We start from the raw sequence: 25,002 nt of genomic DNA on the forward strand, positions 1-25,002 counted from the left end.
AGAATATGTCTGCTGTGCAGATCCAAAATATACGTTTCAAATACAGAAATCACAACACCTCCTTATTTAAAGGTTTTTAACAGCTATCAGGAATTTCAAAGCAACACCTGGCATGAAAACAACGTCTCCAGTGTAAAAGATCCAATTGTTACCCTCGATAGTGTACACATCATTCTTAGATAACGAGTCCATTATATACAGATAAAAGGAGGGACACGTCCACAGAAACTGGCAGTATTTCACAATAAGAACCTCACAATCATGAAGGCCAGTCCTTGCACTCTCCTCAGGAAAGTGCAGTCATCTAGACATTCCCTTTCTACCGGTGCATGTTTATGAGGAATTGACAGTGATCACAATTTCAGCCTTGAGGTTTACCCTCCCTCACCAACCATCACAGTGGTTGCTTGGCCACAGCACTTTGCTCGCATTGCCACATGTCCGTCCCTGACCACAACACCTTGCTCTCATTGCCACATGTCCGTCCCTGACTACAGCACCTTGCTCTCATTGCCACATGTCCGTCCCTGACCACAGCACCTTGCTCTCATTGCCACATGTCCGTCCCTGACCACAACACCTTGATCTCATTGCCACATGTCCGTCCCTGACCACAGCACCTTGCTCTCATTGCCACATGTCTGTCCTTGGCCACAGCACCTTGCTCTCATTGCCACATGTCTATCCTTGGCCAGGAATTGAACCTGGGTCCCTGGTGCTGTGAGGCAGCAGTGCTAACCACTGTGCCACCCCTGGATGGTATCCAGTTGCTTGAGTGTCAGCGAGACAAGTGGAGAGTATTCCTTCACGCTCCTGACTTGCACTTTGTAGATGGTGGACAGATTTTGGAGGGGTGGTTGGGAGGTGAGTTACTCACCACAGAATTCTCAGCCTCTGACCTGCTCTCATACTCACAGTATTTATATGGACGATCCAGTGAAGTTTGCCTCAATCCCAGAAACGAGTGTCAGGAGCAGGGGACATGGGTTCATTGTGCATTCTGATTTCTCCACCCATTTGCAGGGAAATTCCAAATTTACCCCTGTGGGCACAATTCTTTAGATTTCCTTGTAGGCTAAAGCAAAAAATGTTTGGACTCAGAAACAGCAAGTGTTGAGCATGTGAAATATAAACTGGAAATGCACAGCATGTGGATCAGAGAGAGAGAGAGGGAGAGACATTGCAGCTGGAACCCTTCCTCAGAACTCTCCCAGAATGTCTGCAGTGCTGCTCAAAGTGCTGGATAAAAACATACAAAATGGGAGACAGTCGTTCGTCAAGCATGCTCTGCCATTCATTGTGATCACAGCTGAGCATCCAACTCAGTTACCTCTTCTTACTTCCCTCACCCATCCTCCCCCCACTTCCCCAATATCTTTTGATCCCTTTAGCCCCAAGAGCTATATTAAACTTCTACTTGAAAACGTACAATATTTTTCTTCCCGTGGTAGAGAATCACCCCTCTCTGGATGAAGAATTTTCTCCTCATCCCAGTCCTAAATGGTTTACCCTCTACCCTCAGGTTGTGACCCCTGATAATGGACTCCCCAACCTTCAGCAACGTCCCTCCTTGCCTCGAGCGGCACAGTGATTAGCACTGCTGCTGCACAGCGCCAGGGACCCGGGTTCAATTCCAGCTTCGGGTCACAGTCTATACGGTGTGCACGTTCTCCCTGTGTCTGCGTGGGTTTCCTCTGGGTGTTCCAGTTTCCTCCCACACTCCAAAAACGTGTGGGTTAGGTTGATTGGCTATGCTAAATTGCCCCTTAGTGTCAGGGGGATGAGCAGGATAAGTGCGTGGAGTGAGGGGGATAGGGCCTGGGTGGGACTGTTGCCAGTACAGGATCGATGGGCAGAATAGCCTCCTTCTGCACTGTAGGGATTTTATGATTCTAGAGCCCTGTTAGAATTTTATAGGTTTCCATGAGATTCCCCCCTCATTCTTCTAAACTCCAGTGAACATAATTCCAACCGACTCAATCTCTCCTCGTATGTCAATCCTGCTACCTAGGAATCAGTGCAGTAAACCTTCACTGCACTCCGTCTATAGTATGCACGTTCTTCAAAAAAGCTATTAACAGAATTATGTTCATCAATAGCCTAAGAAAACTGGTATCGCTACCATGGGACCGTACACTTCTGGTTTCTGGCTGCAAGTTTAAGGGCTCCAAGTTCTGTGACCCAAATCATGTTATTTAAAGTGTAAAAGTCTGTTTACCTGTTAGTCACAAATAGGCTTACATTAACACTGCAATGAAGTAACTGTGAAAATTCCCGATTCGCCACACTCTGGCGCCTGTTTGGACACACAGAGAGAAGTTAGCATGGCTAACCCACCCAGCCAGCACGACTTTCAGACTGTGGGAGGAAGCCGGAGCACCCGGAGAAAACCCACACAGACACAGGGAGAATGTGCATCTCCACGTAGACACTGAACTAAGCCAGGAATCGAACCCGTGACCCCGACGCTGAGAGGCTGCGGGGCTAACCACTGTAGCACCGTGACGTCAATTCAACCAGATTAAAATATATGGACTGCACATTATTAAAGATTCAGTTATGAGATGTGGGCATCGCTGACTAGGCCAACATTTATTGCCCTTCCAGAATTGTTTCCTGTCTGCTAACCAGCTTTCTAACCATCTCACAACATTACCTACAAGGTGACATTGAGCTGTGTTCTTGAAGCACTGCAGTCACTATGATGACAAGAAGGCTTGGGGAACTCAGATCACTCTCTGACTCAAGCTTACTTGTGAAAGTGTAAGTTCATTTACATCCATGTGCAGAAGCCGCATGGTGGCACAGTGGTTAGCACTGCTGCACCACAGCGCCAGGAACCTGGGTTTGATTCCCAGCTTGGGTCACTTGTGGGTTTCCTCTGGGTGCTCTGGTTTTCTCCCACAGTCCAAAATGTGTGTAGGTTAGGTTGATTGGCCACGCTAGGTTGGCTGTTAGTGTCTCAGGATGCATAGGTGTGGGGGATTGTCAAGGTAAATATGTGGGTTTATGGGGATAAGGCCTGGGTGGGATCGTGTTTGGTGCAGACTCGATGGGCTGAATGGCCTCCTTCTGCACTGTAGAGATACTATGATTATCTACCTCATTAAAATTGCAAATTAAAGCACATCTTTCAGTAGCTTAGATGTATTGACAAATACTGTGCCAAAGCACAGAACAAACAGAGGCTTTAAATGCTGATTAGATCAAAAGTAACCAAATCTTCCAGAGCACAAAGCAAGCTTATGTAATTATGCTGCATTCAGACAGGTTTTCTCCAATGGTGATGACACAGAAACCGTAACTAAGTATGCCTTTAGCATTCCGGAGACTTTATTATAAAATTTCAATTTTAAGATAAAAAAATTAAGACGGCTGTGGGTTTTGTTTTGAGAGTAATGTTACTACTTTCACAAAGTGAAAAGAATTTGTAACTCAGTAATAATGTGGCTTAAAGCTTTCAATGTCATGGTACGTGGCTTCAAAGTCTGAATAACTTCAACTACAAACACGTCAATTAACAAAGCAATTTTACAGACCAGCCGGAGGGTTGCAGCATTGACAGGCACTCCGATGCAGCACCAATTCGCTTTGCCAGTTCCAGGTTGTCTTTTTGCTGCTAGTTTGCCTTTGTTTAATTTCTCTTACAGTGACCTTGACTATTTGAACATCGGATTGTCCTTCTTCGGCTGTGTCACTTTCTATTAGAGGCTCCAAATTCTCTTGGAAGGTGTTTGTGTTTGTTGGTAATTCCTCGGTTTGACGGATAAATGGCGCTGGCTCTGTCCTCGCTCTCAGACGCCTGGGCCTCATTCCCTGGGTGCAATCTTACGCTGGTGCAGTAGTCACTGCCTTCTTGGCCCCGTCAACTGACTTGTCCGTTGGAGAGAATGACACAATCTCCATTTCTTCAGCTTGCGTGTCAGAGTCACTGGGAAAAACCAGGCAGATTTTACAAACAACCAATAACTTAATGAGAAAGTTATCCTTCAGTAATGGACTTATCTACTTTTGTGGACATTTAGCACTTTTACCGATCTCTGTCCTTCTTTCAAACTACTTCCAGAAAAGGATTCTATGTCAGGGTCATTGATCTTTTCGCTTATTTTCTAATTTCCTTTGGTATTATATTTTGGAGATGGGCGGGTACTAGAACCAAAGACTCCTATACTGCAGAAGGAGGCCATTCAGCCCATCGAGTCTGCACTGACAACAATCCCACCCAGGCCCCACTGCCATAACCCCATGCATTTACCCTTGCTAATCCCTCTGATACTAAGGGACAATTTAAAATGACCAATCCACCTTACCTGCACATCTTTGGACTGTGGGAAGAAACTGGAACACGAGAAGGAAACCCATGCAGATACAGGGAGAACGTGCAAGCTCCACACAGACAGTGAGTCGAGATGGGAATGGAACCTGGGTCCCTGGTGCTGTAAGGCAGCAGTGCTAACCTAATTTGCAAGGACAGACGGTATGAGGACATTTTATTTAGATATAAGGGGCTGGTCTTGTCATCAGACAAGTTTGAAGTAGGCCTGTGTAGAATTGGAAAAGAAACTGGAGGAAGGCAGAGGTTCAAAGCTGGGCCAGGGCTAAGCCTGGTGGGATGAGGGGACGGGAGTTTAGAAAGAAGGAACAAAGGCAGCTGAGCAGACCCTGTTCACAGAGAAGTCAATAAATTCCTTGCGCTTGTTGGAGTCTAAGACAGGAAGAAGGTTTTAAAGGTAGCAGAGTGGAGGGCTGGCATGTGGCACAGTGGTTAGCACCGCTGCCTCACCGTGCCAGGGGGCCGGGTTCAATTAACAACTTGGATCACTGTCTGTGTGGAGTTTGCACATTCTGCGCGAGTTTCCTCCGGCTGCTCCGGTTTCCTCCCATAGTCCAAAGATGTGCAGGTTAGGTGCATTCACCCGAACAGGCGCCAAAGTATGGTGACACGGAGATTTTCACAGTAACTTCAATGCAGTGTGAAGATAAGACTACTTGTGACTAATAAGTAAACTTTAACTTTTTAACATTTAACTTTTAAAAAAAGAGGTTTCTTTGCTCTTGGGAATAATTCTGGAGTAATGGGCAGTAATGGCAGCAGAGGGAGAGGAATGGCTACATTGGGTTGGCCCAGCCAGACTGGGTAATGCACGGATATGTCAGTTGTGAGCTGGAAGCATTCAAGGTGATTCCCCTTTAACACAAACGACTGACTTGACTCTGAGTTCGGGGTGGGGGGTCCATGTGGGCAGTGTCGGATTTGATAGGGCAGAACCAGGTGAAGCCAAGGGATGCAAGACTAGATTCTTTTTCCTCATTTTACTCACGTTCCTCTTCTTCTCACAATTTCCTGATCAACTATGTTCATATCATTAGAATGTTCTCGTTGAGTTAACCTATTCATGGTTGAAGCTGTGAGACCATAAGACATAGCAGCAAAATTAGGCCACTCGGCCCATCGAGTCTGCTCCGCCATTCAATCATGGCTGATATTTTCTCATCCTCATTCTCCTGCCTTTTCCCCTTATTAATCAAGAACCTATCTATCTCTGTCTTAAAGAGATAACATATATGATATGTATCTTACAGGATTGAAACTTTGCCAAAATATTTCCTTTGCAATTAATAGAATAAGTCAATTTAGCTCTGATGAACGGTTATCCAGACCAAAATGTTGGCTCTATTCTTGCTCTACAGACGTGATCGGACCGGTTAAGATTTTCCAGCATTTTCTGCTTTTATTTAACATTCCGGCATCTGCAGTATTTTGCTTTTATATTTATTCCAATTTGCTGTAACACTAAGGGCACGTTCTGGCCTAAAGCCGGTCCCGCCCAACGCGGAACTTCCAGCCCCCAGGCAGGCAGGACAGGGAAATCCCACCCTCTTGTCACACCACTCCTCTTTGTCAATTATTTACAGCCTCAGACCCACCTGGATTTCTCCGTCAGTCTCATGTTCTGCCACATGTAATCCAAAAACATGGAAGCCTGGAACAGTCTGCCGATCCTCTTGAAGTGTCGCTCTGGAGAATTCAATAAAAGGCAAATGAGCGTCAGAGATCTAACGGCAATGGAAGAAAACTCACTTCCAGCTACTTATAGGCCCTGCCTCGGACTGACATGTAGAAAAGAATAAACACTTCACAGAAAAGAAAAACCAATTCAATAAAGAAAATAGTCAGGTGGAAATGCCTGATGGCACTTTCGACTCAGTGCTTCTCAAAGCAGAAATACTGGATTTGTATAGACTAGACACCAGCAAAGGGGAAAGAAAAGGACGTAGAATCCCTTTAATGCAGAAGGCAGCCATTCAGCCTATCAAGTCTGTACCAACCACAATCCCACCCAGGTCCAATTCCCGTAATGCCATACATTTATCTTACTAATCCCCCTGACTTTAAGGTCAATTTACCATGGCCCAGTAAACCTAACCCACACATTAATGGACTTTGGAGAGTGGGAGGAAACCAGAGTACCCGAAGGAAACCCAGGCAGACACGGGGAGAATGTGCAGACTCCACAGACAGTGACTCAAGGCCGGAATTGTACGCGGGTCCCTGTCACTCCGCTGCCCTCAGAATGCACCTTCCTTTAAAAATTACATCTGACACTTTTTCTTTCAACCAAAAAACATTGTTTTCAAAATATCCCAGACAATTGTAATTTCTGGGTCCTAGCTGAGGGCGAACCAGGAAGTTTTATTTGAACCTGGCATCAGCAGCTTATATAATATTTCTGACCACTGATTTGGGGGCAACAGTGGTTCACACTGCTGCCTCACAGTGCCAGGGATCCGGGTTCAATTCTGGCTTCGGGTGACTGTGTGGAGTCTTCACGGTCTGCCCATGTCAAAGAACTATAGAACCCTACAGTGCAGGAGGAAGCCATTCAGTCCATCGTGTCTACACTGACCACAATCCCACCCAGGTCCTATCTTCTTAACCTATCTTCATTTACTCTAGCTAATCCCCCTGATACTAAGGGGCAATTTAGCATGGCCAATCCACCTAACCCACATCTTTGTACTGCGGGAGGAAACCGGAGCACCTGGAGGAAACCCACAAAGACACGGGGAGAATGTGTAAACTCCACGCAGACAGTGACCCAAGCTGGGAATCAAACCCAGGTCCCTGGCACTGAGGCAGCAGTGCTAACCACTGTGCCACCATACCGTGTCTGTGGGTTTCCGCACAAAAATGTGCGAGTTAGGTGGATTGGATATGGCAAATAGTCCCTGAGTGTCCTAATGTTTAGATTGGGGATAAATACGTGGGTTATGGGAATAGGGCCTGGGTAAGGCATTCTGTTGGAGATTCAGTGCAGACTCTATGGGCCGAACTACCTCCTTCTGCACTGTAGGGATTCTATGGCAATAGAATTTTCTAACAGAGTACTCTTGATATCGAGCTAGTTGTGTAATACAACAGTGTGATAGGAAATATATCTTGACGTTGGGTTTTGGACAGAAAAAAGAGAAACTCAAAAACAGCAAAGCATAATAAAGAGCCAATGTTCTTTTTGATTCTGTTCCTGTGGCTGCACTGGAAACACTCAGAAGCTGGAATTGGGGGATAGACAGAGTTTGGTTTATATGTGATGTCCTGCACCTCCTTAACGATTGAACGCCGTACTGGCATTCACCAGCACAACTCACACTCACCTGAGCAAGGTGAAAAAGACCTGAACCGGAGAAATGTGCACATTACATAAATCACCTAGCTCCTTCAAACGAGTAACAAGGAAAAGCACACACATTTAATAGAATGAGTACGTTTAAGAAAATCAAAGTTAAATAAACCGATGGGACAACAGTCTAATTACCGGTGTAGGGGATTAACCCCTCGAGAGCAGCCTTGATGCCGTCGTATTGAAGAAGTTGCTCAGGAGGTATGTTTCGTAGAAGGATCTGGACAATCGACTGAGCTTCGTGACAGTTTCTGGAGTTTGTGTTCCATACGATGCAGAACTTTAACACAGACTCTAAGGAAAAGAAAACAAATGAATCAGTCATTCTTTTCCAAATCTTACGAACTGCGGTCTTTTGCTGATATACAGTGTGAGGGGAGTAAAATTTTGCAACAATTAACATGGCCATATCAAAAGATGCAAGAAAAGACGGGGGTGTGCTATTTCTGCCAGGCTGCAGCATTTGTGCCAAGCCTGGAATTAGTCAAACCAGCTCAAAGGGTGGCAGAATCTTGAGCACAAACTATATTCATCGCGAATCAAGTTTCCACCATCTGTGAGCGGGTTTGAAAAAAGAATTGTGCTACAGGTTAACCCTGTCTGCTAAACTGACAATACAAATCAAATCAATCATCTCTGTGTGGTTCCACTAATTGCTCTTAAAATGTAACCTCTTTTTAGGCACAGGATGCAAAGAGGCACCTTTTAAAAACTTTTAAATATGATTGCCAAAAACAAGCGAATAGTGTTTACTATTTTGAATGAGTAAATGGTTCCATGTGTTTTTTTGGAGTAATTGTCACTTATTTAAGATCCTGATGATGGGGTAGATGCGGGCTAAAATTGTTTATTTTGCTGTGATGAATCTACTTTCAGTAACACAGCATCATTAAAGTTCAAAGATTATTGATTAATGTCACAAGTGGGCTTAAATTAGCACTGCAATTAAGTTACTGTGAAAATCCCCTAGTCGCCACACTCTGGCGCCTGTTTGGATACACTGAGGGAGAATTTATCATTGCCAATTCACCGAACCATCTTGTCTTTTGGACTGTGGGAGGAAACCGGAGCACCCGGAGGAAACCACACAGACACGAGGAGAATGTGCAGACACCGCACACAGTCACCCAAGCTGGGAATCGAATCCGGGTCCTTGGCGCTGTGAGGCAGCAGTGCTAAGCACAGTGCCACACTCTTTTTAAACACTGTCCGAATGAACTGGTTCAAGGACGATTTTACCTTTGGCAAAATGGAAATTAGTTTCAAGCTGAAACTTCAGCGAAAACACCCTTCTGGAAACTACTGTAATTTAGAGCACAGGTTTTTCACTTCTGAACATCAACGCCTTGAGGCAAAGGCCAATGTTCCATCGGATTTTACAATTCCCTTTTGTATCTTTGGACTGCAGTGGTTCAAGATGGCAGCTCACCACCACTCTCTCAAGGGCAATAAATGCTGACCTAGCCAGCAACACCCACATCCCATGAATGAGTAACACAAAAGCTCGCTTGTCGTGATGTGTATATAAAAGCTGTGGAGGAGAGAAAGGATTTTGGTGCCTGAGTCTTGCACCAAGACAAACTTTCAAGAAACCATTTGACTCTCTCGGGTTCAAAGGATGATCTCACACATCCCACATCAAACTCTGGCCCACTCACTCAATCCCTTTGTCACCTTCTTCATCATAGAATTATTATAGTGCAGAAGGAGGCTGTTCAGCCCATCGAGTCCGCACCAACTCTCTGACAGAGGATCTTTCCCAGGCCTATCTATCCTCGCCCAAGCCCTACAACCCCATGTTTACCCCGCAGATACCCCTAACCTAGACAATTTCTTGAAGCTTATAAATCTAAAACAAATACATCTGCTGCAACTCCAACCTTTTCCATGAGAAATACCTATGACAAAATATCAACCCATACCTTTTTGATCTTGTCGCAACCTTAGTATTGTTGATTCTAGCATTTCCTGTCCATTAGGTTCACCAAGAATCGCTAGAAGAAAATAAATAGGGACAAATAATTACTTTATTTCAATATAAATTTTACATACTGAACAAAGTGATAGTTTATATGATTTCAATATTTTAATAGATAGACATAAACATGTATAACGTTACATTTAAACAGGCAATTAAGTATTTTAACTCAAATGATAACAGCCTTAGAAAGATCATCCATTGTGTAACATTTAGGCCTATATTGGAAGTTTAAGCTTAAATTATTTCTGTATTGCTATATTCAACTAAGCTAACAGTTACAAAACTAGATTTGATCATCTCATGACATTCAGTAGCACTGAATCACTATCAACATCCTCAATGTTACCACTGACCGGAAACCCAACTGCATTAGCCATATCAATACAGAGGCAGGTCAGAGGCTGGAGTCCTGCAGCAAGTAATTCACCTCCTGACTCCTCAAAGCCTATCCACCATTTACAAGCTGTGTGATGGAATGCTCCCCACTTGCCTGGATGGGGGCAGCTCCAACAACACGCAAGAAGTTTGACACCATCCAGGGCAAAGCAGCCCACTTGATTGGCACCACCTCTACCAACTTCCACTCCCTCCACAGTTGAAGCTCAGTAGCAGCAGTGTATACTATCTACAAGACGCACTGCAGCAATTCACCAAAGATCCTTAGACAGCACCTTCCAAACCCACGACCACTTTCATCTAGAAGGACAAGGGCAGCAGATACGTGGGAACACCACCACCTGCAAGTTCCTCTCCAAGCCACTCAGTGTCTTGATTTGGAAATATATCGTCATTCCTTTGCATTTGCTGGGTCAAAATCCTGGAATTCCCTCCCTTGTGGGTTAATCTACAGCACGTGGATTGAAACAATCCTGAAAGGAAGCTCACCACCATCTTCTCAAGAGCAACTAGGGATGGGCAATAAGTGCTGGACAGCCAGGGATGTTCATGTTCTATCAATGAATTTTTAAAAATCTCAAATGTCTTTGGAAATCCAAATATACTACATCCAGTGGTTTCCCATTATCTACCCTGCTTGGAACATTACCAAAAACCTTGTGTACGTTTGTTAAACACAAATGCTGTTTCATTAACAGCGTCGACTTTCTCAAATCACACTGTGCAGTTCATACAATGCTGAAGCTTAAAACACACAGGCCAAGGATCGAACCCGATGGCTTCCTCTGCACCTCTGAGATGGTGGAAATCAAACATGTGCAGGATACTCTAATTAAGATCTTACCAAAGTCTTGTACATCATTGTGGCTTTGGTTTTACCTTGACAGCTTCTAAGGCCCAGATCATTCTGGATGCAGCCTCCTGACACTGCACTTGAATTTTTACAGAGTTGTTGTGAACATTGATCAGTTTCCCTTTACTCTTCTTGCTTTATCATTCTCTATTTGCCAATTTCTTGCCTACTCACCTAACCTTCCTATATTAAAAACTGAGATTGTTTTAGCTTTGAGAACATTGGCAAATAAAAAACGGGGTGAAAAAAAGACACAGGAACAGAAATAGGCTATTTTCCGCCTATTGAGTTTGCTCCGCTATTCAATGAGATCATGACTTGATCTGACATAATCCTTAACTCCACTTTCCTGTTTTATCCCCATAATCCTCGATTCCCTTACTGATTAAAAATAGGTGGCTGGAGTGCTACTCAAAAGTCAATCCCAGCTCCTCAGACAGTTTGTGCAACACATCTTGCTTATGAAAACATTTCCAGTTATATCAAATCTTCCGCGGCCCAGAGTTGTGCAAAAAACAAAACAAACAGAAATGCAATGGTATCAGCGTGTTTACCTTTAATCACTTGTAGCACCGTTTGGGGTTGGTCCAAAGAAATTGCCAGTCCTAAAGCCTTCACATATTTCTTCTCATGCAATAAATTAGATAATTCTTGTTGCCTTAAAATAGAAAGATTATTTTTACCACCTCAATAGCAAGCGAGATTGTTTTAAACCTTGTGCACATTACTCCTTAAAAGGCAGCATGAGAAAAGAATATACATTGTGCCTTGCTATTAAACACATACGTTCATCCAGTTATCACCAACGCACTCAAAAGCACCAACAGGTAACACTCAAATCAATCGTTTTCTCCTTCCCTTTTCTCCTTAATAGTTGATGCAGACGTACCATTTTTATTCACTAAGAGGCGAACTTCGATTGGGATAGTATTCATTACAGATTTTATAAGTTAATGTGGCGGGGGGGGGGTGCGGGGAGGAATCTCATTCTGCAAAAAACATACTTAAAACAATGGTTGGGTAATTGGAATCTTGTTTTAATAATATTAACATTTAAAATCAACGCAAAGAGAGTGCCTCAGTTACCAACAGAGAAGAAAATATTTATTCTGCATGAGACGAAAGGTTAAAAAACAACTTTATTCTCCAGCCTAGTAACTTTGCTTCACTCCTGTCAAACAGATGGTGCTTATGACTTTTGGGGTCATTGCAGTCTGAATGAAAACATCATAGTGAACTTAAATCACTGTACAATCTACATGGTGAGTCAGTGTAAAATATGTTTGCGTGATAAATTACATGTAAGGAAGTTTGCTTGGCCCAAATTAATTAAATACAAGATAGCCTAATTATTACTTAACTGTTTCAATGAATCATAGGTTCCCTACAGTGCAAAAGGAGGTCATTCGACCAATCAGGTCTGCATCGACAACAATCCCACTCAGCCCATATTCTCGTAACCCAACATATTTACCCGCTAAACTCCCTAAACGACACATCTTGGGACTCAGAGAATTTGGCACAGCCAATTAACCTAACCCGCACATCTTTGCATTATGGGAGGAAACTGGAGCATCCAGAGGAAACCCACGCAGACATGGGGAGAACGTGCAGACTCCACACAGACAGTGACCCGAGCTGGAATTGAACCCATTATATATAGAAGCACCGAATACAGAAGTAACAGGGCAATGTTCAACTTATGCAGGATCTACAGATCAAATGTTCCCGACAGTCTTGAGTGCCTCATTAGAGGAAGGAGACAAGCATAACAGAAAAAAAATGCAGCATTGGCTCAATTAGAGGTCACCAGGGGTGAGGAATTATGGTTATGAAAAGTTATGAGAATTTAGGGGCTGATCACTGGAATGCAGCAGATTAAGGGGGTATTGATGGAAGTTTTCAAGATTAAAAAGGGTTTGATAGAGTGAATCAGGATGGGATATTTTATTGGTTGGTAACAGGATTTGTAAGGTAATTAGAATTAAAGGGAGGTTACAATACATTCCTTTACACAAGAGTGGAGTTTTAATTGGAAATCTCTGGCACAAGTCACTGTAGGATACAGAAGTGCTTCCAAAACAAAAACAATTTCACAACATCCTAAGGGTTACCACTGACCAGAAATGGCAGGGAAGATTTACAAGGATGATATCAAAAATGTGTGGAGTTTATGTATCTGAAAAGGATTAAACAAAGAAACATGGAAGACAGGAGCAGGAGGAGGCCATTTGGCCCTTCGAGCCTGCTCCAGCATTCATTACGATCATGGTTGATTGTCTAATTTAACAGCCTAATCGTGCTTTCTCCCCATAATCTTTGACCTCATCTGCACCAAGAGTTATATCTAGCTGCCTCTTAAATACATTCAATGTTTTGGCATCAACTACTTCCTGCGGTAATGAATTCCACAGGCTCACCACTCTTTGGGTGAAGAAATGTCTCCTCACCTCCATCCTAAATGGTCTACCCTGAATCCTCAGACTGATACCCCTGGTTCTGGACACCCCCACCATCGGGAACATCCTTCCTGCATCTACCCTGTCTCGTCCAGTCAGAATTTTGACAGACTGGATGGACAGATTTAATATTTTACATAGGAAAATGAAAGGTTTTGATAAAATGGATAGAGAGAGAGAGAATGTTTCCTCTTATAAAGAGCATTAAACTTAGCAGGCATCAGTATAGGATAGTTCCAAAGAAATTCAATAGGGAATTCAGATATGTTTTTACCCAGTATGGATGCATTTAAGGGGAAAGCACTGGGGGAGTAGAGTTCAGTGGGTTACACTTCAACAATCTGAGAAAAGATGGGAGGAGATCCTAATGTTGCACAAGCATCAGTATTGACTGGTCAGGCTGAATGGCCTGATTTTGTGTTGTATATCCTATGTAATCCAATGTGGAGTTACACAAACTCAAGTAAGAACGTTACAATTCAGTCCAGCTTAATTAGGTCTTCATTCCTGCAACTTATCATTATTTCCTTTTGGAAAGCATGTGTGGATGGCAGCGGTAGTAAATTCTCTGATACCCCGATGATCAGTAATCCACAAACACTCACTGACTAAAACCTGTAACGAGGTATGGAATGAAATGGCAGCCTGAGCTCACCATACACCAACAACTATCTGTGTGGAGTTTGCATGCTCTGCCCGTGTTTGCTTGGGTTTCTTCCGGGTGCTCCAGTTTCCTCCCACAGTCCAAAGATGCGCGAGTTAGGTTGATTGGCCGTGCTAAATTGACCCTTAGTGTCAGGGGGATCAAGAGGGTAAATGTGTGGGGTTACGAGGATAGTACCTGGGTGGGATTGTTGTCGGTGCAGGCTTGATGGGCCAATTGGCCTCCTTCTGCACTGTAGATTCTGTGAACAATCACAACCTCTCAGAGAAGAAAGAACAAGAAAGAAGAAACATTCTAGACTCTGGTGGGCAGTAAGAAGTCTCACAACACCAGGTTAAAGTCCAACAGGTTTATTTGAAATCACAAGCTTTTGGAGCGCTGCTCCTTCATCAGGTGAGTCACCCGTGGTTTCACTCTGTTTTGCTCTCAGATCAAGATGCACCCTGAATTCAGGATTTAGATCTGTACAACTTTACCATAGATGCGCAGCAGAACTACTACTCATTAAGCTAGTTTAAAACAACACTTACTTCAAAATTTGCTCTTCCTGTTTGGCCTGTTCTTCAGCAAGTTCTGTCTCTGTAACATCCTAAAGCACACAAAAAAACATGTTATTGGGATGTGCGAATCTTCACCATTTTGAAAGCAGGCAAAGATCAACAAATTAGATCCACTTCATCCTTTTCATCTCTTTCCTACAATCTAGGCATTTGGCCTCGATGAAGCTTGCCACAAAAATACTGACAGCAGGGCAGCACGCTGGCGCAGTGGTTAGCACCGCAGCCTCACTGCATCAGGTTCAATTCTGGCCTTGGATGACTGTATAGAGTTTGCATGTTCTCCCCGTGTCTGCATGGGTTTCCTCCGGGTGCTTCAGTTTCCTCCCACAGTTCAAAGATATGCAGGTAAGGTGGACATTGGTGGTTTGGCCGTGCTAAATTGCCCCTCACTGTCCCAAGATATACAGGTCAGGGGATTAGTGGGGTAAATACATGGGGTCATGGGATAAACCAGGTTAAGAGTCAGTGCAGACTTGATGGGCTGAATGGCCTCTTTCTGCACTGTAGGGATTCTATGATCTATCCTTCAGAAATTCTGTTTGATCCTTCAAGATACATGAATGGTTGAAAGTGAGGAAAACTGTTTCTAATTATTTTCTCGCTTGTGCAGTGTGTTCTTGAAGGAATTGGAATTGGAATGCTTTCTGTTCTGGACATTTGATGTTGGCATCAAGTACATGGGTCGAGTACAGTGAGACTGGCAGAGTTAAAGCTCTTGCCCTTTTTGTCCAGCTGCACATTGTCCATGAGTCTCTCAGATGAGATTGCTGATTTACTGTCAGTGGGTCAGTGTAATGCTGCAGTTCCAATCTGGAAGTTGGATCCACAGAGCCCTACAAGTACACCAGTGGACACAGCGGATTCAAGCTCAAGTTCCAGGGGTGAAGGGCCATTGCGCCATGCCATCATCCCGTGCAATTAAAAAAGAAATTTAATTGGAATGTCAAACGTCAAAAATATTTGATGGAAGTTCCACTTCCTGACGTGTACACTGTAGTAGAAGGGGACAAGTCCAACCACACCCACACAAGTGAACATCATTGGCAACTGTGATTCTCTGAATCACTGGACAAGAGTATCATAAATTAATATATTAAAAAAAAAGGTGGCTTATTGAACACAACTTTTAGAAAGTTGCATATAGTTGCCTTTTTATCAGCAATTTAGCTCATCATACCTTCCAGATAATGATGCACGAATCTGCGGCTCCAGTGACAACGAAATCATCGTTCTTGTTACAGTGGAGACCCCACACCTTATCCTGGTGCCCATCTAACGTTTTTACGCATTCATTGGTTTTGATGGTCCACAGTTTCAGCAACCCATCAGACCCACTGCAGATGAGAGAAACATTTTAAAATGCTGGAAGAAAGTGCAAAGTTATATTGCTGTTGCATCATTCTCTTTAAACTCTCAACTTTGATGTGATAGCAATTAAACAGATTAATTGCAGCATGAATAAGTTCATATGTTTTTGCAGTCTATCCGCGCAAAAGATTGGTCCCATCTCTTAGAGGTAATTTTTAATGGGTGCTAACTACCCTCCAGAGTTCAGGGAAATTGGACCAAGGCAGGGAAAGGCTTTAGAGGGAAAAGAGGAAAGAGATGATGTAGCAGAAGAGGGAGAAGGGGTGAAAGAGGGAGAGGAAGCAGAGGAGAGGGACGAGGGAGAGGAGCGGGGGAGAGGGACGAGGGAGAGGAGCGGGGGAGAGGGACGAGGGAGAGGAGCGGGGGAGAGGGACGAGGGAGAGGAGCGGGGGAGAGGGACGAGGGAGAGGAGCGGGGGAGAGGGACGAGGGAGAGGAGCGGGGGAGAGGGACGAGGGAGAGGAGCGGGGGAGAGGGACGAGGGAGAGGAGCGGGGGAGAGGGACGAGGGAGAGGAGCGGGGGAGAGGGACGAGGGAGAGGAGCGGGGGAGAGGGACGAGGGAGAGGAGCGGAGGAGAGGGACGAGGGAGAGGAGCGGAGGAGAGGGACGAGGGAGAGGAGCGGAGGAGAGGGACGAGGGAGAGGAGCGGAGGAGAGGGACGAGGGAGAGGAGCGGAGGAGAGGGACGAGGGAGAGGAGCGGAGGAGAGGGACGAGGGAGAGGAGCGGAGGAGAGGGACGAGGGAGAGGAGCGGAGGAGAGGGACGAGGGAGAGGAGCGGAGGAGAGGGACGAGGGAGAGGAGCGGAGGAGAGGGACGAGGGAGAGGAGCGGAGGAGAGGGACGAGGGAGAGGAGCGGAGGAGAGGGACGAGGGAGAGGAGCGGAGGAGAGGGACGAGGGAGAGGAGCGGAGGAGAGGGACGAGGGAGAGGAGCGGAGGAGAGGGACGAGGGAGAGGAGCGGAGGAGAGGGACGAGGGAGAGGAGCGGAGGAGAGGGACGAGGGAGAGGAGCGGAGGAGAGGGACGAGGGAGAGGAGCGGAGGAGAGGGACGAGGGAGAGGAGCGGAGGAGAGGGACGAGGGAGAGGAGCGGAGGAGAGGGACGAGGGAGAGGAGCGGAGGAGAGGGACGAGGGAGAGGAGCGGAGGAGAGGGACGAGGGAGAGGAGCGGAGGAGAGGGACGAGGGAGAGGAGCGGAGGAGAGGGACGAGGGAGAGGAGCGGAGGAGAGGGACGAGGGAGAGGAGCGGAGGAGAGGGACGAGGGAGAGGAGCGGAGGAGAGGGACGAGGGAGAGGAGCGGGGGAGAGGGACGAGGGAGAGGAGCGGGGGAGAGGGACGAGGGAGAGGAGCGGGGGAGAGGGACGAGGGAGAGGAGCGGGGGAGAGGGACGAGGGAGAGGAGCGGGGGAGAGGGACGAGGGAGAGGAGCGGGGGAGAGGGACGAGGGAGAGGAGCGGGGGAGAGGGACGAGGGAGAGGAGCGGAGGAGAAAGACGAGGGAGAGGAGCGGAGGAGAAAGACGAGGGAGAGGAGCGGAGGAGAAGGACGAGGGAGAGGAGCGGAGGAGAAGGACGAGGGAGAGGAGCGGAGGAGAGGGACGAGGGAGAGGAGCGGAGGAGAGGGACGAGGGAGAGGAGCGGAGGAGAAGGACGAGGGAGAGGAGCGGAGGAGAAGGACGAGGGAGAGGAGCGGGGGAGAGGGACGAGGGAGAGGAGCAGGACGAGGGAGAGGAGCGGAGGAGAAGGACGAGGGAGAGGAGCGGAGGAGAAGGACGAGGGAGAGGAGCGGAGGAGAAGGACGAGGGAGAGGAGCGGAGGAGAAGGACGAGGGAGAGGAGTGGAGGAGAAGGAAGGACGAGGGAGAAGAGTCGAGGAGAGGGAAGAGGGAGAGAAGAGGAGGTGGAGGAGAGGGAAGAGGGTGGTGGAGAGGAAAGAGGAATTGGAGGTAAAAGAAGGAAGAGGAGGTGGTGGAGGGTAGAGAGAGGGTGAAAAGAGAAGGAAAAGAGATGAAGGAGAGGGAGAGGGGTGGAGAAAAGAAGAGGGAGAGGAGGAGAGGGAAGGAGAGGGGTGGAGAAGGAGTGGAGATGAAGAAATGAAGAGGGAACGGAGGTAAAGGAAGGAAGAGGAGGTGGAGGAATGAAGAGGAAACATAGGTGGAGGAGAGGAAAGAGGGAAAAGGGGTGAAGGAGAGAAGAGGGAGCGAGGTGAAGTAGAGGAAAGAGGGAATTGAACTGTGGCGATACGGATTTAGGTTCCAAAGGTTTCAGTGCATTTTGGGAAGGAGTGTTGGGATGCACCGGCGATATTTAATACATGGCCGCAGAGCTTATAAAAAGTACCTTGACAACAGCTGAGTTCCACGACTCACAAAAATCGTTTTTATTACGGATGCATCATGGCCTTCAAATGTCTGAGAACGCAAACAGTTAGTCAAAGAAAAGGTCAACATGTTCTAAACAGTTGTTAATTATTACAAAAAAAAAACCCTTGACTGATTATCTATTGCTACATCTGTGACTCAGTGCAAATCAAATGGGGATGAACAGAACTTGCACAAGGGCTTATTATTCTATAAGGAAATTGGTGGCACAGCAATGCTGGAGAAGGACATGAAATATTTTCTATGATTGTTTTACAGAGATAGGGAGCTGGATGAATAATCGATTTAAATCACTGTCGGTATCTGACTGGCCGAATTTTTTGAAATGTCCTGTTTCAACAAACACGACAGCTCATGTCATTCCTATAGTGAGCCAATACACAGTGTTTTTGTCTGTAATTAGCTTCCCAAGCCCTCGCTTTATTATATAATAAGCTCTTTGTGTTACTTTATTGAACGCCCTTTGAAAATCCCACGTACGAAGTGTTCACTGGTTCCTCTTTAACTACACTGCTCTATGGTACAAATATCCCCATTATTACGAAACACTGGCTTACCATGGGCAGTGTAATAGGAGCTAATTGTAGACCAGGCTTGTCCCACCCACAGCCCAAAAAGGCCCCCAGTGTGACCTGCCCAGTGATTGTTGAAAATGCCTGGATGACTGGTCAGTGAATTTGAGGATTTTTGTTCCTCCAATGACAGTCTGATTCTGTCCTGCGTTTGCTACTGATCGGCTCAAGACTGAGCGAGTGAGTGAGCGACTGAGCGTGACCACGAGTATGAGGAAGAGGATTGTGTGTATCTGGCTTACACCCAGTCTCAGGGCTCTGATTGCCCTCGCCCACTGACAAGCACTCTCGCCCACTCTCAGCAGGCGTGTGTCAGAGAGGGAGCACTCAGACTGGAAGTCAGCTGGACAATCTAATGGTCACCTTTATTTATTATTCGATTTTTAAACTGTTAATTCATTGCCATGACATTGATCTTTTCCTCAGTAAGTTCTTTCTTTTCGTATTGGGTGGGCCTTTTGAAATGCACACCGAAGCTTATCTTTCCAAAATTTGTCCATGGGCCCCAAAGTGCGAGAACAATCAGAATGAGGCCCTCTGCGTGAAAAGACAAACCTGTTAGAGAAAATGAGTGCCAGTCTGTCATGATACATAGGGCAGAGCAACAACAGCGTTTGACCTCATTCCTGAGCAGCTTTGGTAGAGGATTGAGGAAGTGCAAATTTGGCATTTGATGCCAATTCTGCCAGTAACTTGATTATACGGTGAACTGGAATAGCTTCCTTCTAGATACTTGGTATGTACCCATATTACGTTAACACTGAAATAGCATTTCACACACACACACCAACTAGGAGGGCCAGGAAATTTCTGCAAGCTGAGAATTCAAACAAAGTGGCATTCAATGTTAACCTTTCCCATGGCCATGCTAGAGTGGCGGGAATCAGGGGTCCAAGAGAAACTGAAGCCCAGAGGTCAACCCCATTTCCTGTGATCTTAGCACAGTTCAGCATTCTGGTTCTGCCACGCCATCCGACCCCCTTTTTGTAATGGCCAGCAATGATAATGCTGAACCAGTGTGGTTGCTTTACCACACTGTCTGACTAATGTTTTCTACCTTTAAGCAGCTGAAGTCCTGAAGTCCCCACAATTTGACGGTGCCATCTGCTGAAGAGGTGGCTAGGATCTGGTCCATAGGAGAAAACTGGACAGACCAAAGCCCACGCTTGTGGCCTCGAAACACTCCCAGAAGTGAGAAATCTGACGCTGACCAAAGCTTTGCTGTTCTGTCCTGGGAGCCTGTAGCCACTAGTTTGTCATTGGGAGAGACGACCACACTGTTTATATCCTGGAAAGTAACAAAAATAGGACTGAGTTAACAGCTTCATTTTCTAATGTCTAACAAGCGAAGAGTCTTGTTATCAATGCAATAACTTGTACAATGATGACATTTGGATAAAATAACTTTTAACACAGTGAAACATCCCAATGCGCTTTCACAGAGATTTAATGCTAAGCCAAAGGGGATATTATGAAGGATGAATCAAAGCTTTTGAGTCTGGCCTTCAAAGGGGAAAGGGAGGTGCAGAGGGAGAGGATCTGAGCTTAGAACTCTGAAGGTTTGGCTATCAATGGTGAGGCCCAGGAGTCGGGATCCAGAAAGGGTCAGCCAGAGGACAAGCTGAAGGGAACGAACTGAAAGGCTGGCAGAGGTTACAAGAAGTGTGGGGCTGGGGGAGTGGCAAGGGTGAAGCCATGAAGAGATTTAACATAAACATGCTAATCTTGCACCCAAGGGATTCTGGAGGACCAGCATTGCACAAACAACAAAGGCAGGGTTGGTGTATAAACAAGACTTGGATAAGCAAAATAGAACATAGAACATTACAGCGCAGAACAGGCCCTTCGGCCCACGATGTTGCGCCGACCAGTTAAAAAACAATGACCCTCAAACCCCTTCCATCCATAAACCTATCCACGGATCTCTTAAATGCCCCCAAACTAGGCGCATTTACAACTGCAGCAGGCAGGGCATTCCAATCCCTCACCACCCTCTGGGTAAAGAACCTACCCCTGACATCCGTCCTATAACTACCACCCCTCAATTTAAAGCAATGCCCCCTCGTGCTAGCTTTCTCCATCCGAGGAAAAAGGCTATCACTGTCCACCCTATCCAAACCTCTAATCATCTTATATGTTTCAATAAGGTCCCCTCGCAGCCGCCTTCTTTCTAACGAAAACAACCTCAAATCCCTCAGTCTCTCCTCATAAGACCTCCCCTCCATACCAGGCAACATCCTGGTAAACCTCCTCTGCACCCTCTCCAAAGCCTCCACATCCTTCCTATAATGTGGGGACCAGAACTGCACACAATACTCCAAGTGCGGCCGCACCAGAGTTTTGTACACTTGCAACCTGACGCTGCGGCTCCTAAATTCAATCCCCCTACCAATAAACGCCAAGACACCGTATGCCTTCCTAACAACCCTATCTACTTGATTCCCAACTTTCAGGGATCTATGTACACATACACCTAGATCCCTCTGTTCATCCACACTATTCAGAGTCCTACCGTTAGCCCTATACTCTACACATCCATTATTCCTGCCAAAGTGAATTACCTCACACTTTTCCGCATTAAACTCCATCCTCCACCTCTCGGCCCAGCTCTGCAACTTGTCCAAGTCTCCCTGTAGACTAAGACACCCTTCCTCACTATCAACCACACCTCCGACTTTGGTGTCATCAGCAAATTTACTAATCCACCCAGCTATACCCTCATCCAGATCATTTATAAAAATTACAAACAGCAGTGGCCACAAAACAGATCCTTGAGGCACACCACTCGTAACTGAACTCCATGTCGAGTACTTACCATCAACCACCACCCTCTGTCTCCTATCCGCCAGCCAATTCCTAATCCAATTTCCTAAATCACCCTCAATCCCATACATCTGCATTTTCTGCAGAAGCCTTCCATGGTGAACGTTATCAAACGCCTTACTAAAGTCCATATATACCACGTCAACTGCCTTACCCCCATCCACCTCTTTGGTCACTTCCTCAAAAAACTCAATAAGGTTAGTAAGGCACGACCTACCCCCCACAAAACCATGCTGACTATCTCTAATCATTTCATTACTCTCCAAATAACTATAAATCCTATCCCTAATAATTTTTTCTAAAACCTTGCCCACAACAGAAGTAAGACTCACCGGTCTATAATTCCTGGGGAAGTCTCTGTTCCCCTTCTTAAACAATGGGACAACACTCGCTAACCTCCAATCTTCTGGCACTATACCGGTGACCAACGACGACCTGAAGATCAGAGCCTTGAAGATCTCTCCCTTGCCTCCCAGAGAATGCTCGGGTAAATCCCGTCCGGCCCAGGGGACTTATCTATTTTCAAACTCTCAAGAATAACTAGCACATCCTCCTTATCAACTGCAATACTGTCCAGTTTACAACTCTGTAACCCAGTGTTCTCCACAGCTACATTTATGTCCCCCTGCGTGAACACTGAAGAGAAATATTGGTTCAATGCCTCTCCAATCTCTTCCGGTTCCACACATAAATTCCCACTGCTGTCTCTAACTGGCCCTAATCTTGCCCTAACCAACCTTTTGTTCTTAACATATCTATAGAACGCCTTAGGATTCTCCTTAATCCTATCAGCCAAAGTCTTCTCATGTCCTCTTTTAGCCCTTCTTAACTCTCTCTTTAACTCCTCCTAGCCAATCTAAAGCTCTCTAGTGCACTACCTGAGCCCTCAAGTCTCATCCGGACATAAGCCTCCTTTTTCCTTCTAACCAGCGAATCAACTTTCCTAGTGCACCACGGTTCCCTAGCTCGACCGATTCCTCCTTGCCTGACAGGGACATACATATCAAGGACTCGCAGTAGCTGCTCCTTGAAAAAACTCCACATTTCGGACGTTCCCAGACCCTGTAGTCTCCTAGTCCAACCTATGCTTCCTAATTCTCTCCTAATAGCCTCATAATTACCCTTCCCCCAGCTAAAACTACTGACCCGAGCTTCCTGCCTATCCCTTTCCATCACTAAGGTGAACGTAACCGAATTGTGGTCACTATCACCAAAATGCACCCCAACTTCCAAGTCTAGCACCTGGTCTGGCTCATTTCCCAGCACCAAATCCAATATAGCCTCACCTCTAGTTGGCCTGTCAACATACTGAGTCAAGAAACCCTCCTGCACGCTAGGATAGTATGAGTAATTTTATTCTTCCAGTGGATGTGTGTGTCACTGGTAAAGCCAGCTCATCCCTAATTGCTTTTAACTCAGCCAGTTGCTATGGATCTGGAGATAATTATAGGCCAGGCCGGGTAAAGGTGGCAGATTTTCTTCTCATAAAGGAAGGACATTAATGAACCAGATGGGTTTTTACGACAATTGACGATTGCTTCATGGTCACCATTGGCGAGACTGGTTTTTCAGTTCCCGAGTTTACTCATTGAATGTAAATTCTATGGTGGGATTTGAACTCATGTTACCCTCATGCATTAGCCTGGACCTCTGGATTATCAGTGCAGTGATATTACCACTGCGCCCCCATCTCTCATTGGGAATGCTGAGTATGAATGACGGGAGTCAGCCAGGAGAATGTTGGCAGAGGTTGACTCTGGACATAAGAACATAAGAAATAGGAGCAGGAGTAGGCCATCTAGCCCTTCGAGCCTGCCCCGCCATTCAATAAGATCATGGCTGATCTGTCGTGGCTCAGTTCCACATTCCCGCCCTCTCCCCATAACCCTTAATCCCCTCTCTTATCAAAAACCCATCAACCCGCGTCTTAAAAATATTTAGCGAGGCAGCCTCCACCACTTCAACGGGCATGGGCTGGAATAGAGATGAATGTCAGAGCAGGAAGTTGGCAGCTGGTCATATGAGGTTATACGGTCAGATGCTTCGTTCAGATTCAAAATTTCAGGGATGTGAACCATCATGTGGGGGCAGCGGCCGTGGAGATGAATAGAATCGGTGGCATAGGTATGGAGTAATATCACGGCACTGGTAATCCAGAGGCAGAGGACATTGATTTCAACCTTCTCAATACAAAACTGGAAGTAGTAGCAGGCTAGCCAGGACCGGATGTCTGGCAAGCAGTCTTGACAGTGTAGATAGTGGTGGGGAGGGTGAGAGAGTTGAGGGAGGTAGTCGGGAGGTCAAACTGGTAGTTCTGAGAATGATGTCACTACGGGTCAGCGAGAAAGAGGAGAGTCTAGAGTACATTCCAGAGGAACTTGGGAGGTAATCGTGCATCGGCAGGAAGTAAGGCCAACGCGAGAGCTGCCTATACAATAGTAAGCAAGGAGAATGGATCCAAGGGCAGTCCCACTATTTTGTAAATGTCTTTGCTCAGCAACCTGCGATTGCCCTTTCTTGATTTCTTCTTCAGCAAAGCAGTTTAGTATTTGTCGTTTTTAGATATCAATAAAAGTTATAATGCACAATTCTTACCTTGTCGTGAACCTTCTCGGTCAAGTCAGCACGAAGGATTTCAGGCTCTGCAGCTTGCTCGCTAATGTCAACCCCCAGGGATTTCGAGAGAGTCCACAGCTTTAAGGTGCAATCCTGGCTGCCACTGACAATGAAACGTTCCTTTAATCTGTAATTAGAATATCATTGTGGGGGGAGAAACAAGTCAGAACTAAGAATTTTCTCACTATGTTGAAGCCTGTAATCAAGTGATGGAACACAGAAATCCATTGTTAATATATTCATTGCCAGACAATGATAAAATGATCGACTTGGGGCATTAACAATCCCCTTTCCCCCCTTCAACTGAGGACAATAAATCTCTGAAGGTGAAAGCTCCTAAGGTGGGTGCTGAAAACAGCAGCATTGCTTCATCATGAAGTAAAGCCTGGAAGTGACGATCACTATTTAAAAGTTCCCTGCAGACAGAGAACTGTCTTATAAGGATATAGGTTTAGAAAAGCATCTGTCTAATGCATACTACCCACTACTTCAAATTAATCTACAAAAAAAATGTTACGTATAGATTGTACCTTTAATGTAAAACATTGCAAGGTGCTTCACAGTAACACGATCAAACAAAATGTGATGACAAGACACAACAGGGAATATTAAAACAGGTCACCAAAGGCTTGGTTTTAAAGAGATCTCAACA

General features: G+C 45.7%; 1 protein-coding gene across 1 annotated transcript in view; it reads right to left on the reverse strand.

The window, feature by feature from the left end:
• Positions 1-3,311: 3,311 nt before the first annotated feature.
• The window catches only part of tbl3 (transducin beta like 3), a 52,973-nt gene continuing 31,282 nt past the window's right edge, over positions 3,312-25,002 (reverse strand). The window contains exons 14-23 of the mRNA XM_080206326.1: positions 24,330-24,477; positions 19,969-20,199; positions 18,299-18,369; positions 15,773-15,929; positions 14,566-14,624; positions 11,467-11,570; positions 9,605-9,676; positions 7,818-7,976; positions 5,929-6,019; positions 3,312-3,931 (exon numbers count right to left, since the gene is read on the reverse strand). Of these exons, the coding sequence (XP_080062452.1) occupies positions 3,829-3,931; positions 5,929-6,019; positions 7,818-7,976; positions 9,605-9,676; positions 11,467-11,570; positions 14,566-14,624; positions 15,773-15,929; positions 18,299-18,369; positions 19,969-20,199; positions 24,330-24,477 (1,195 nt within the window). The 3' untranslated portion in view covers positions 3,312-3,828. The remainder of the gene's footprint in view (positions 3,932-5,928; positions 6,020-7,817; positions 7,977-9,604; positions 9,677-11,466; positions 11,571-14,565; positions 14,625-15,772; positions 15,930-18,298; positions 18,370-19,968; positions 20,200-24,329; positions 24,478-25,002) is intronic.

This window comes from Carcharhinus amblyrhynchos, chromosome 18, assembly GCF_965287045.1.
Source record: "Carcharhinus amblyrhynchos chromosome 18, sCarAmb.v2.hapA, whole genome shotgun sequence".
Taxonomy (NCBI): Eukaryota; Metazoa; Chordata; class Chondrichthyes; order Carcharhiniformes; family Carcharhinidae; genus Carcharhinus; species Carcharhinus amblyrhynchos.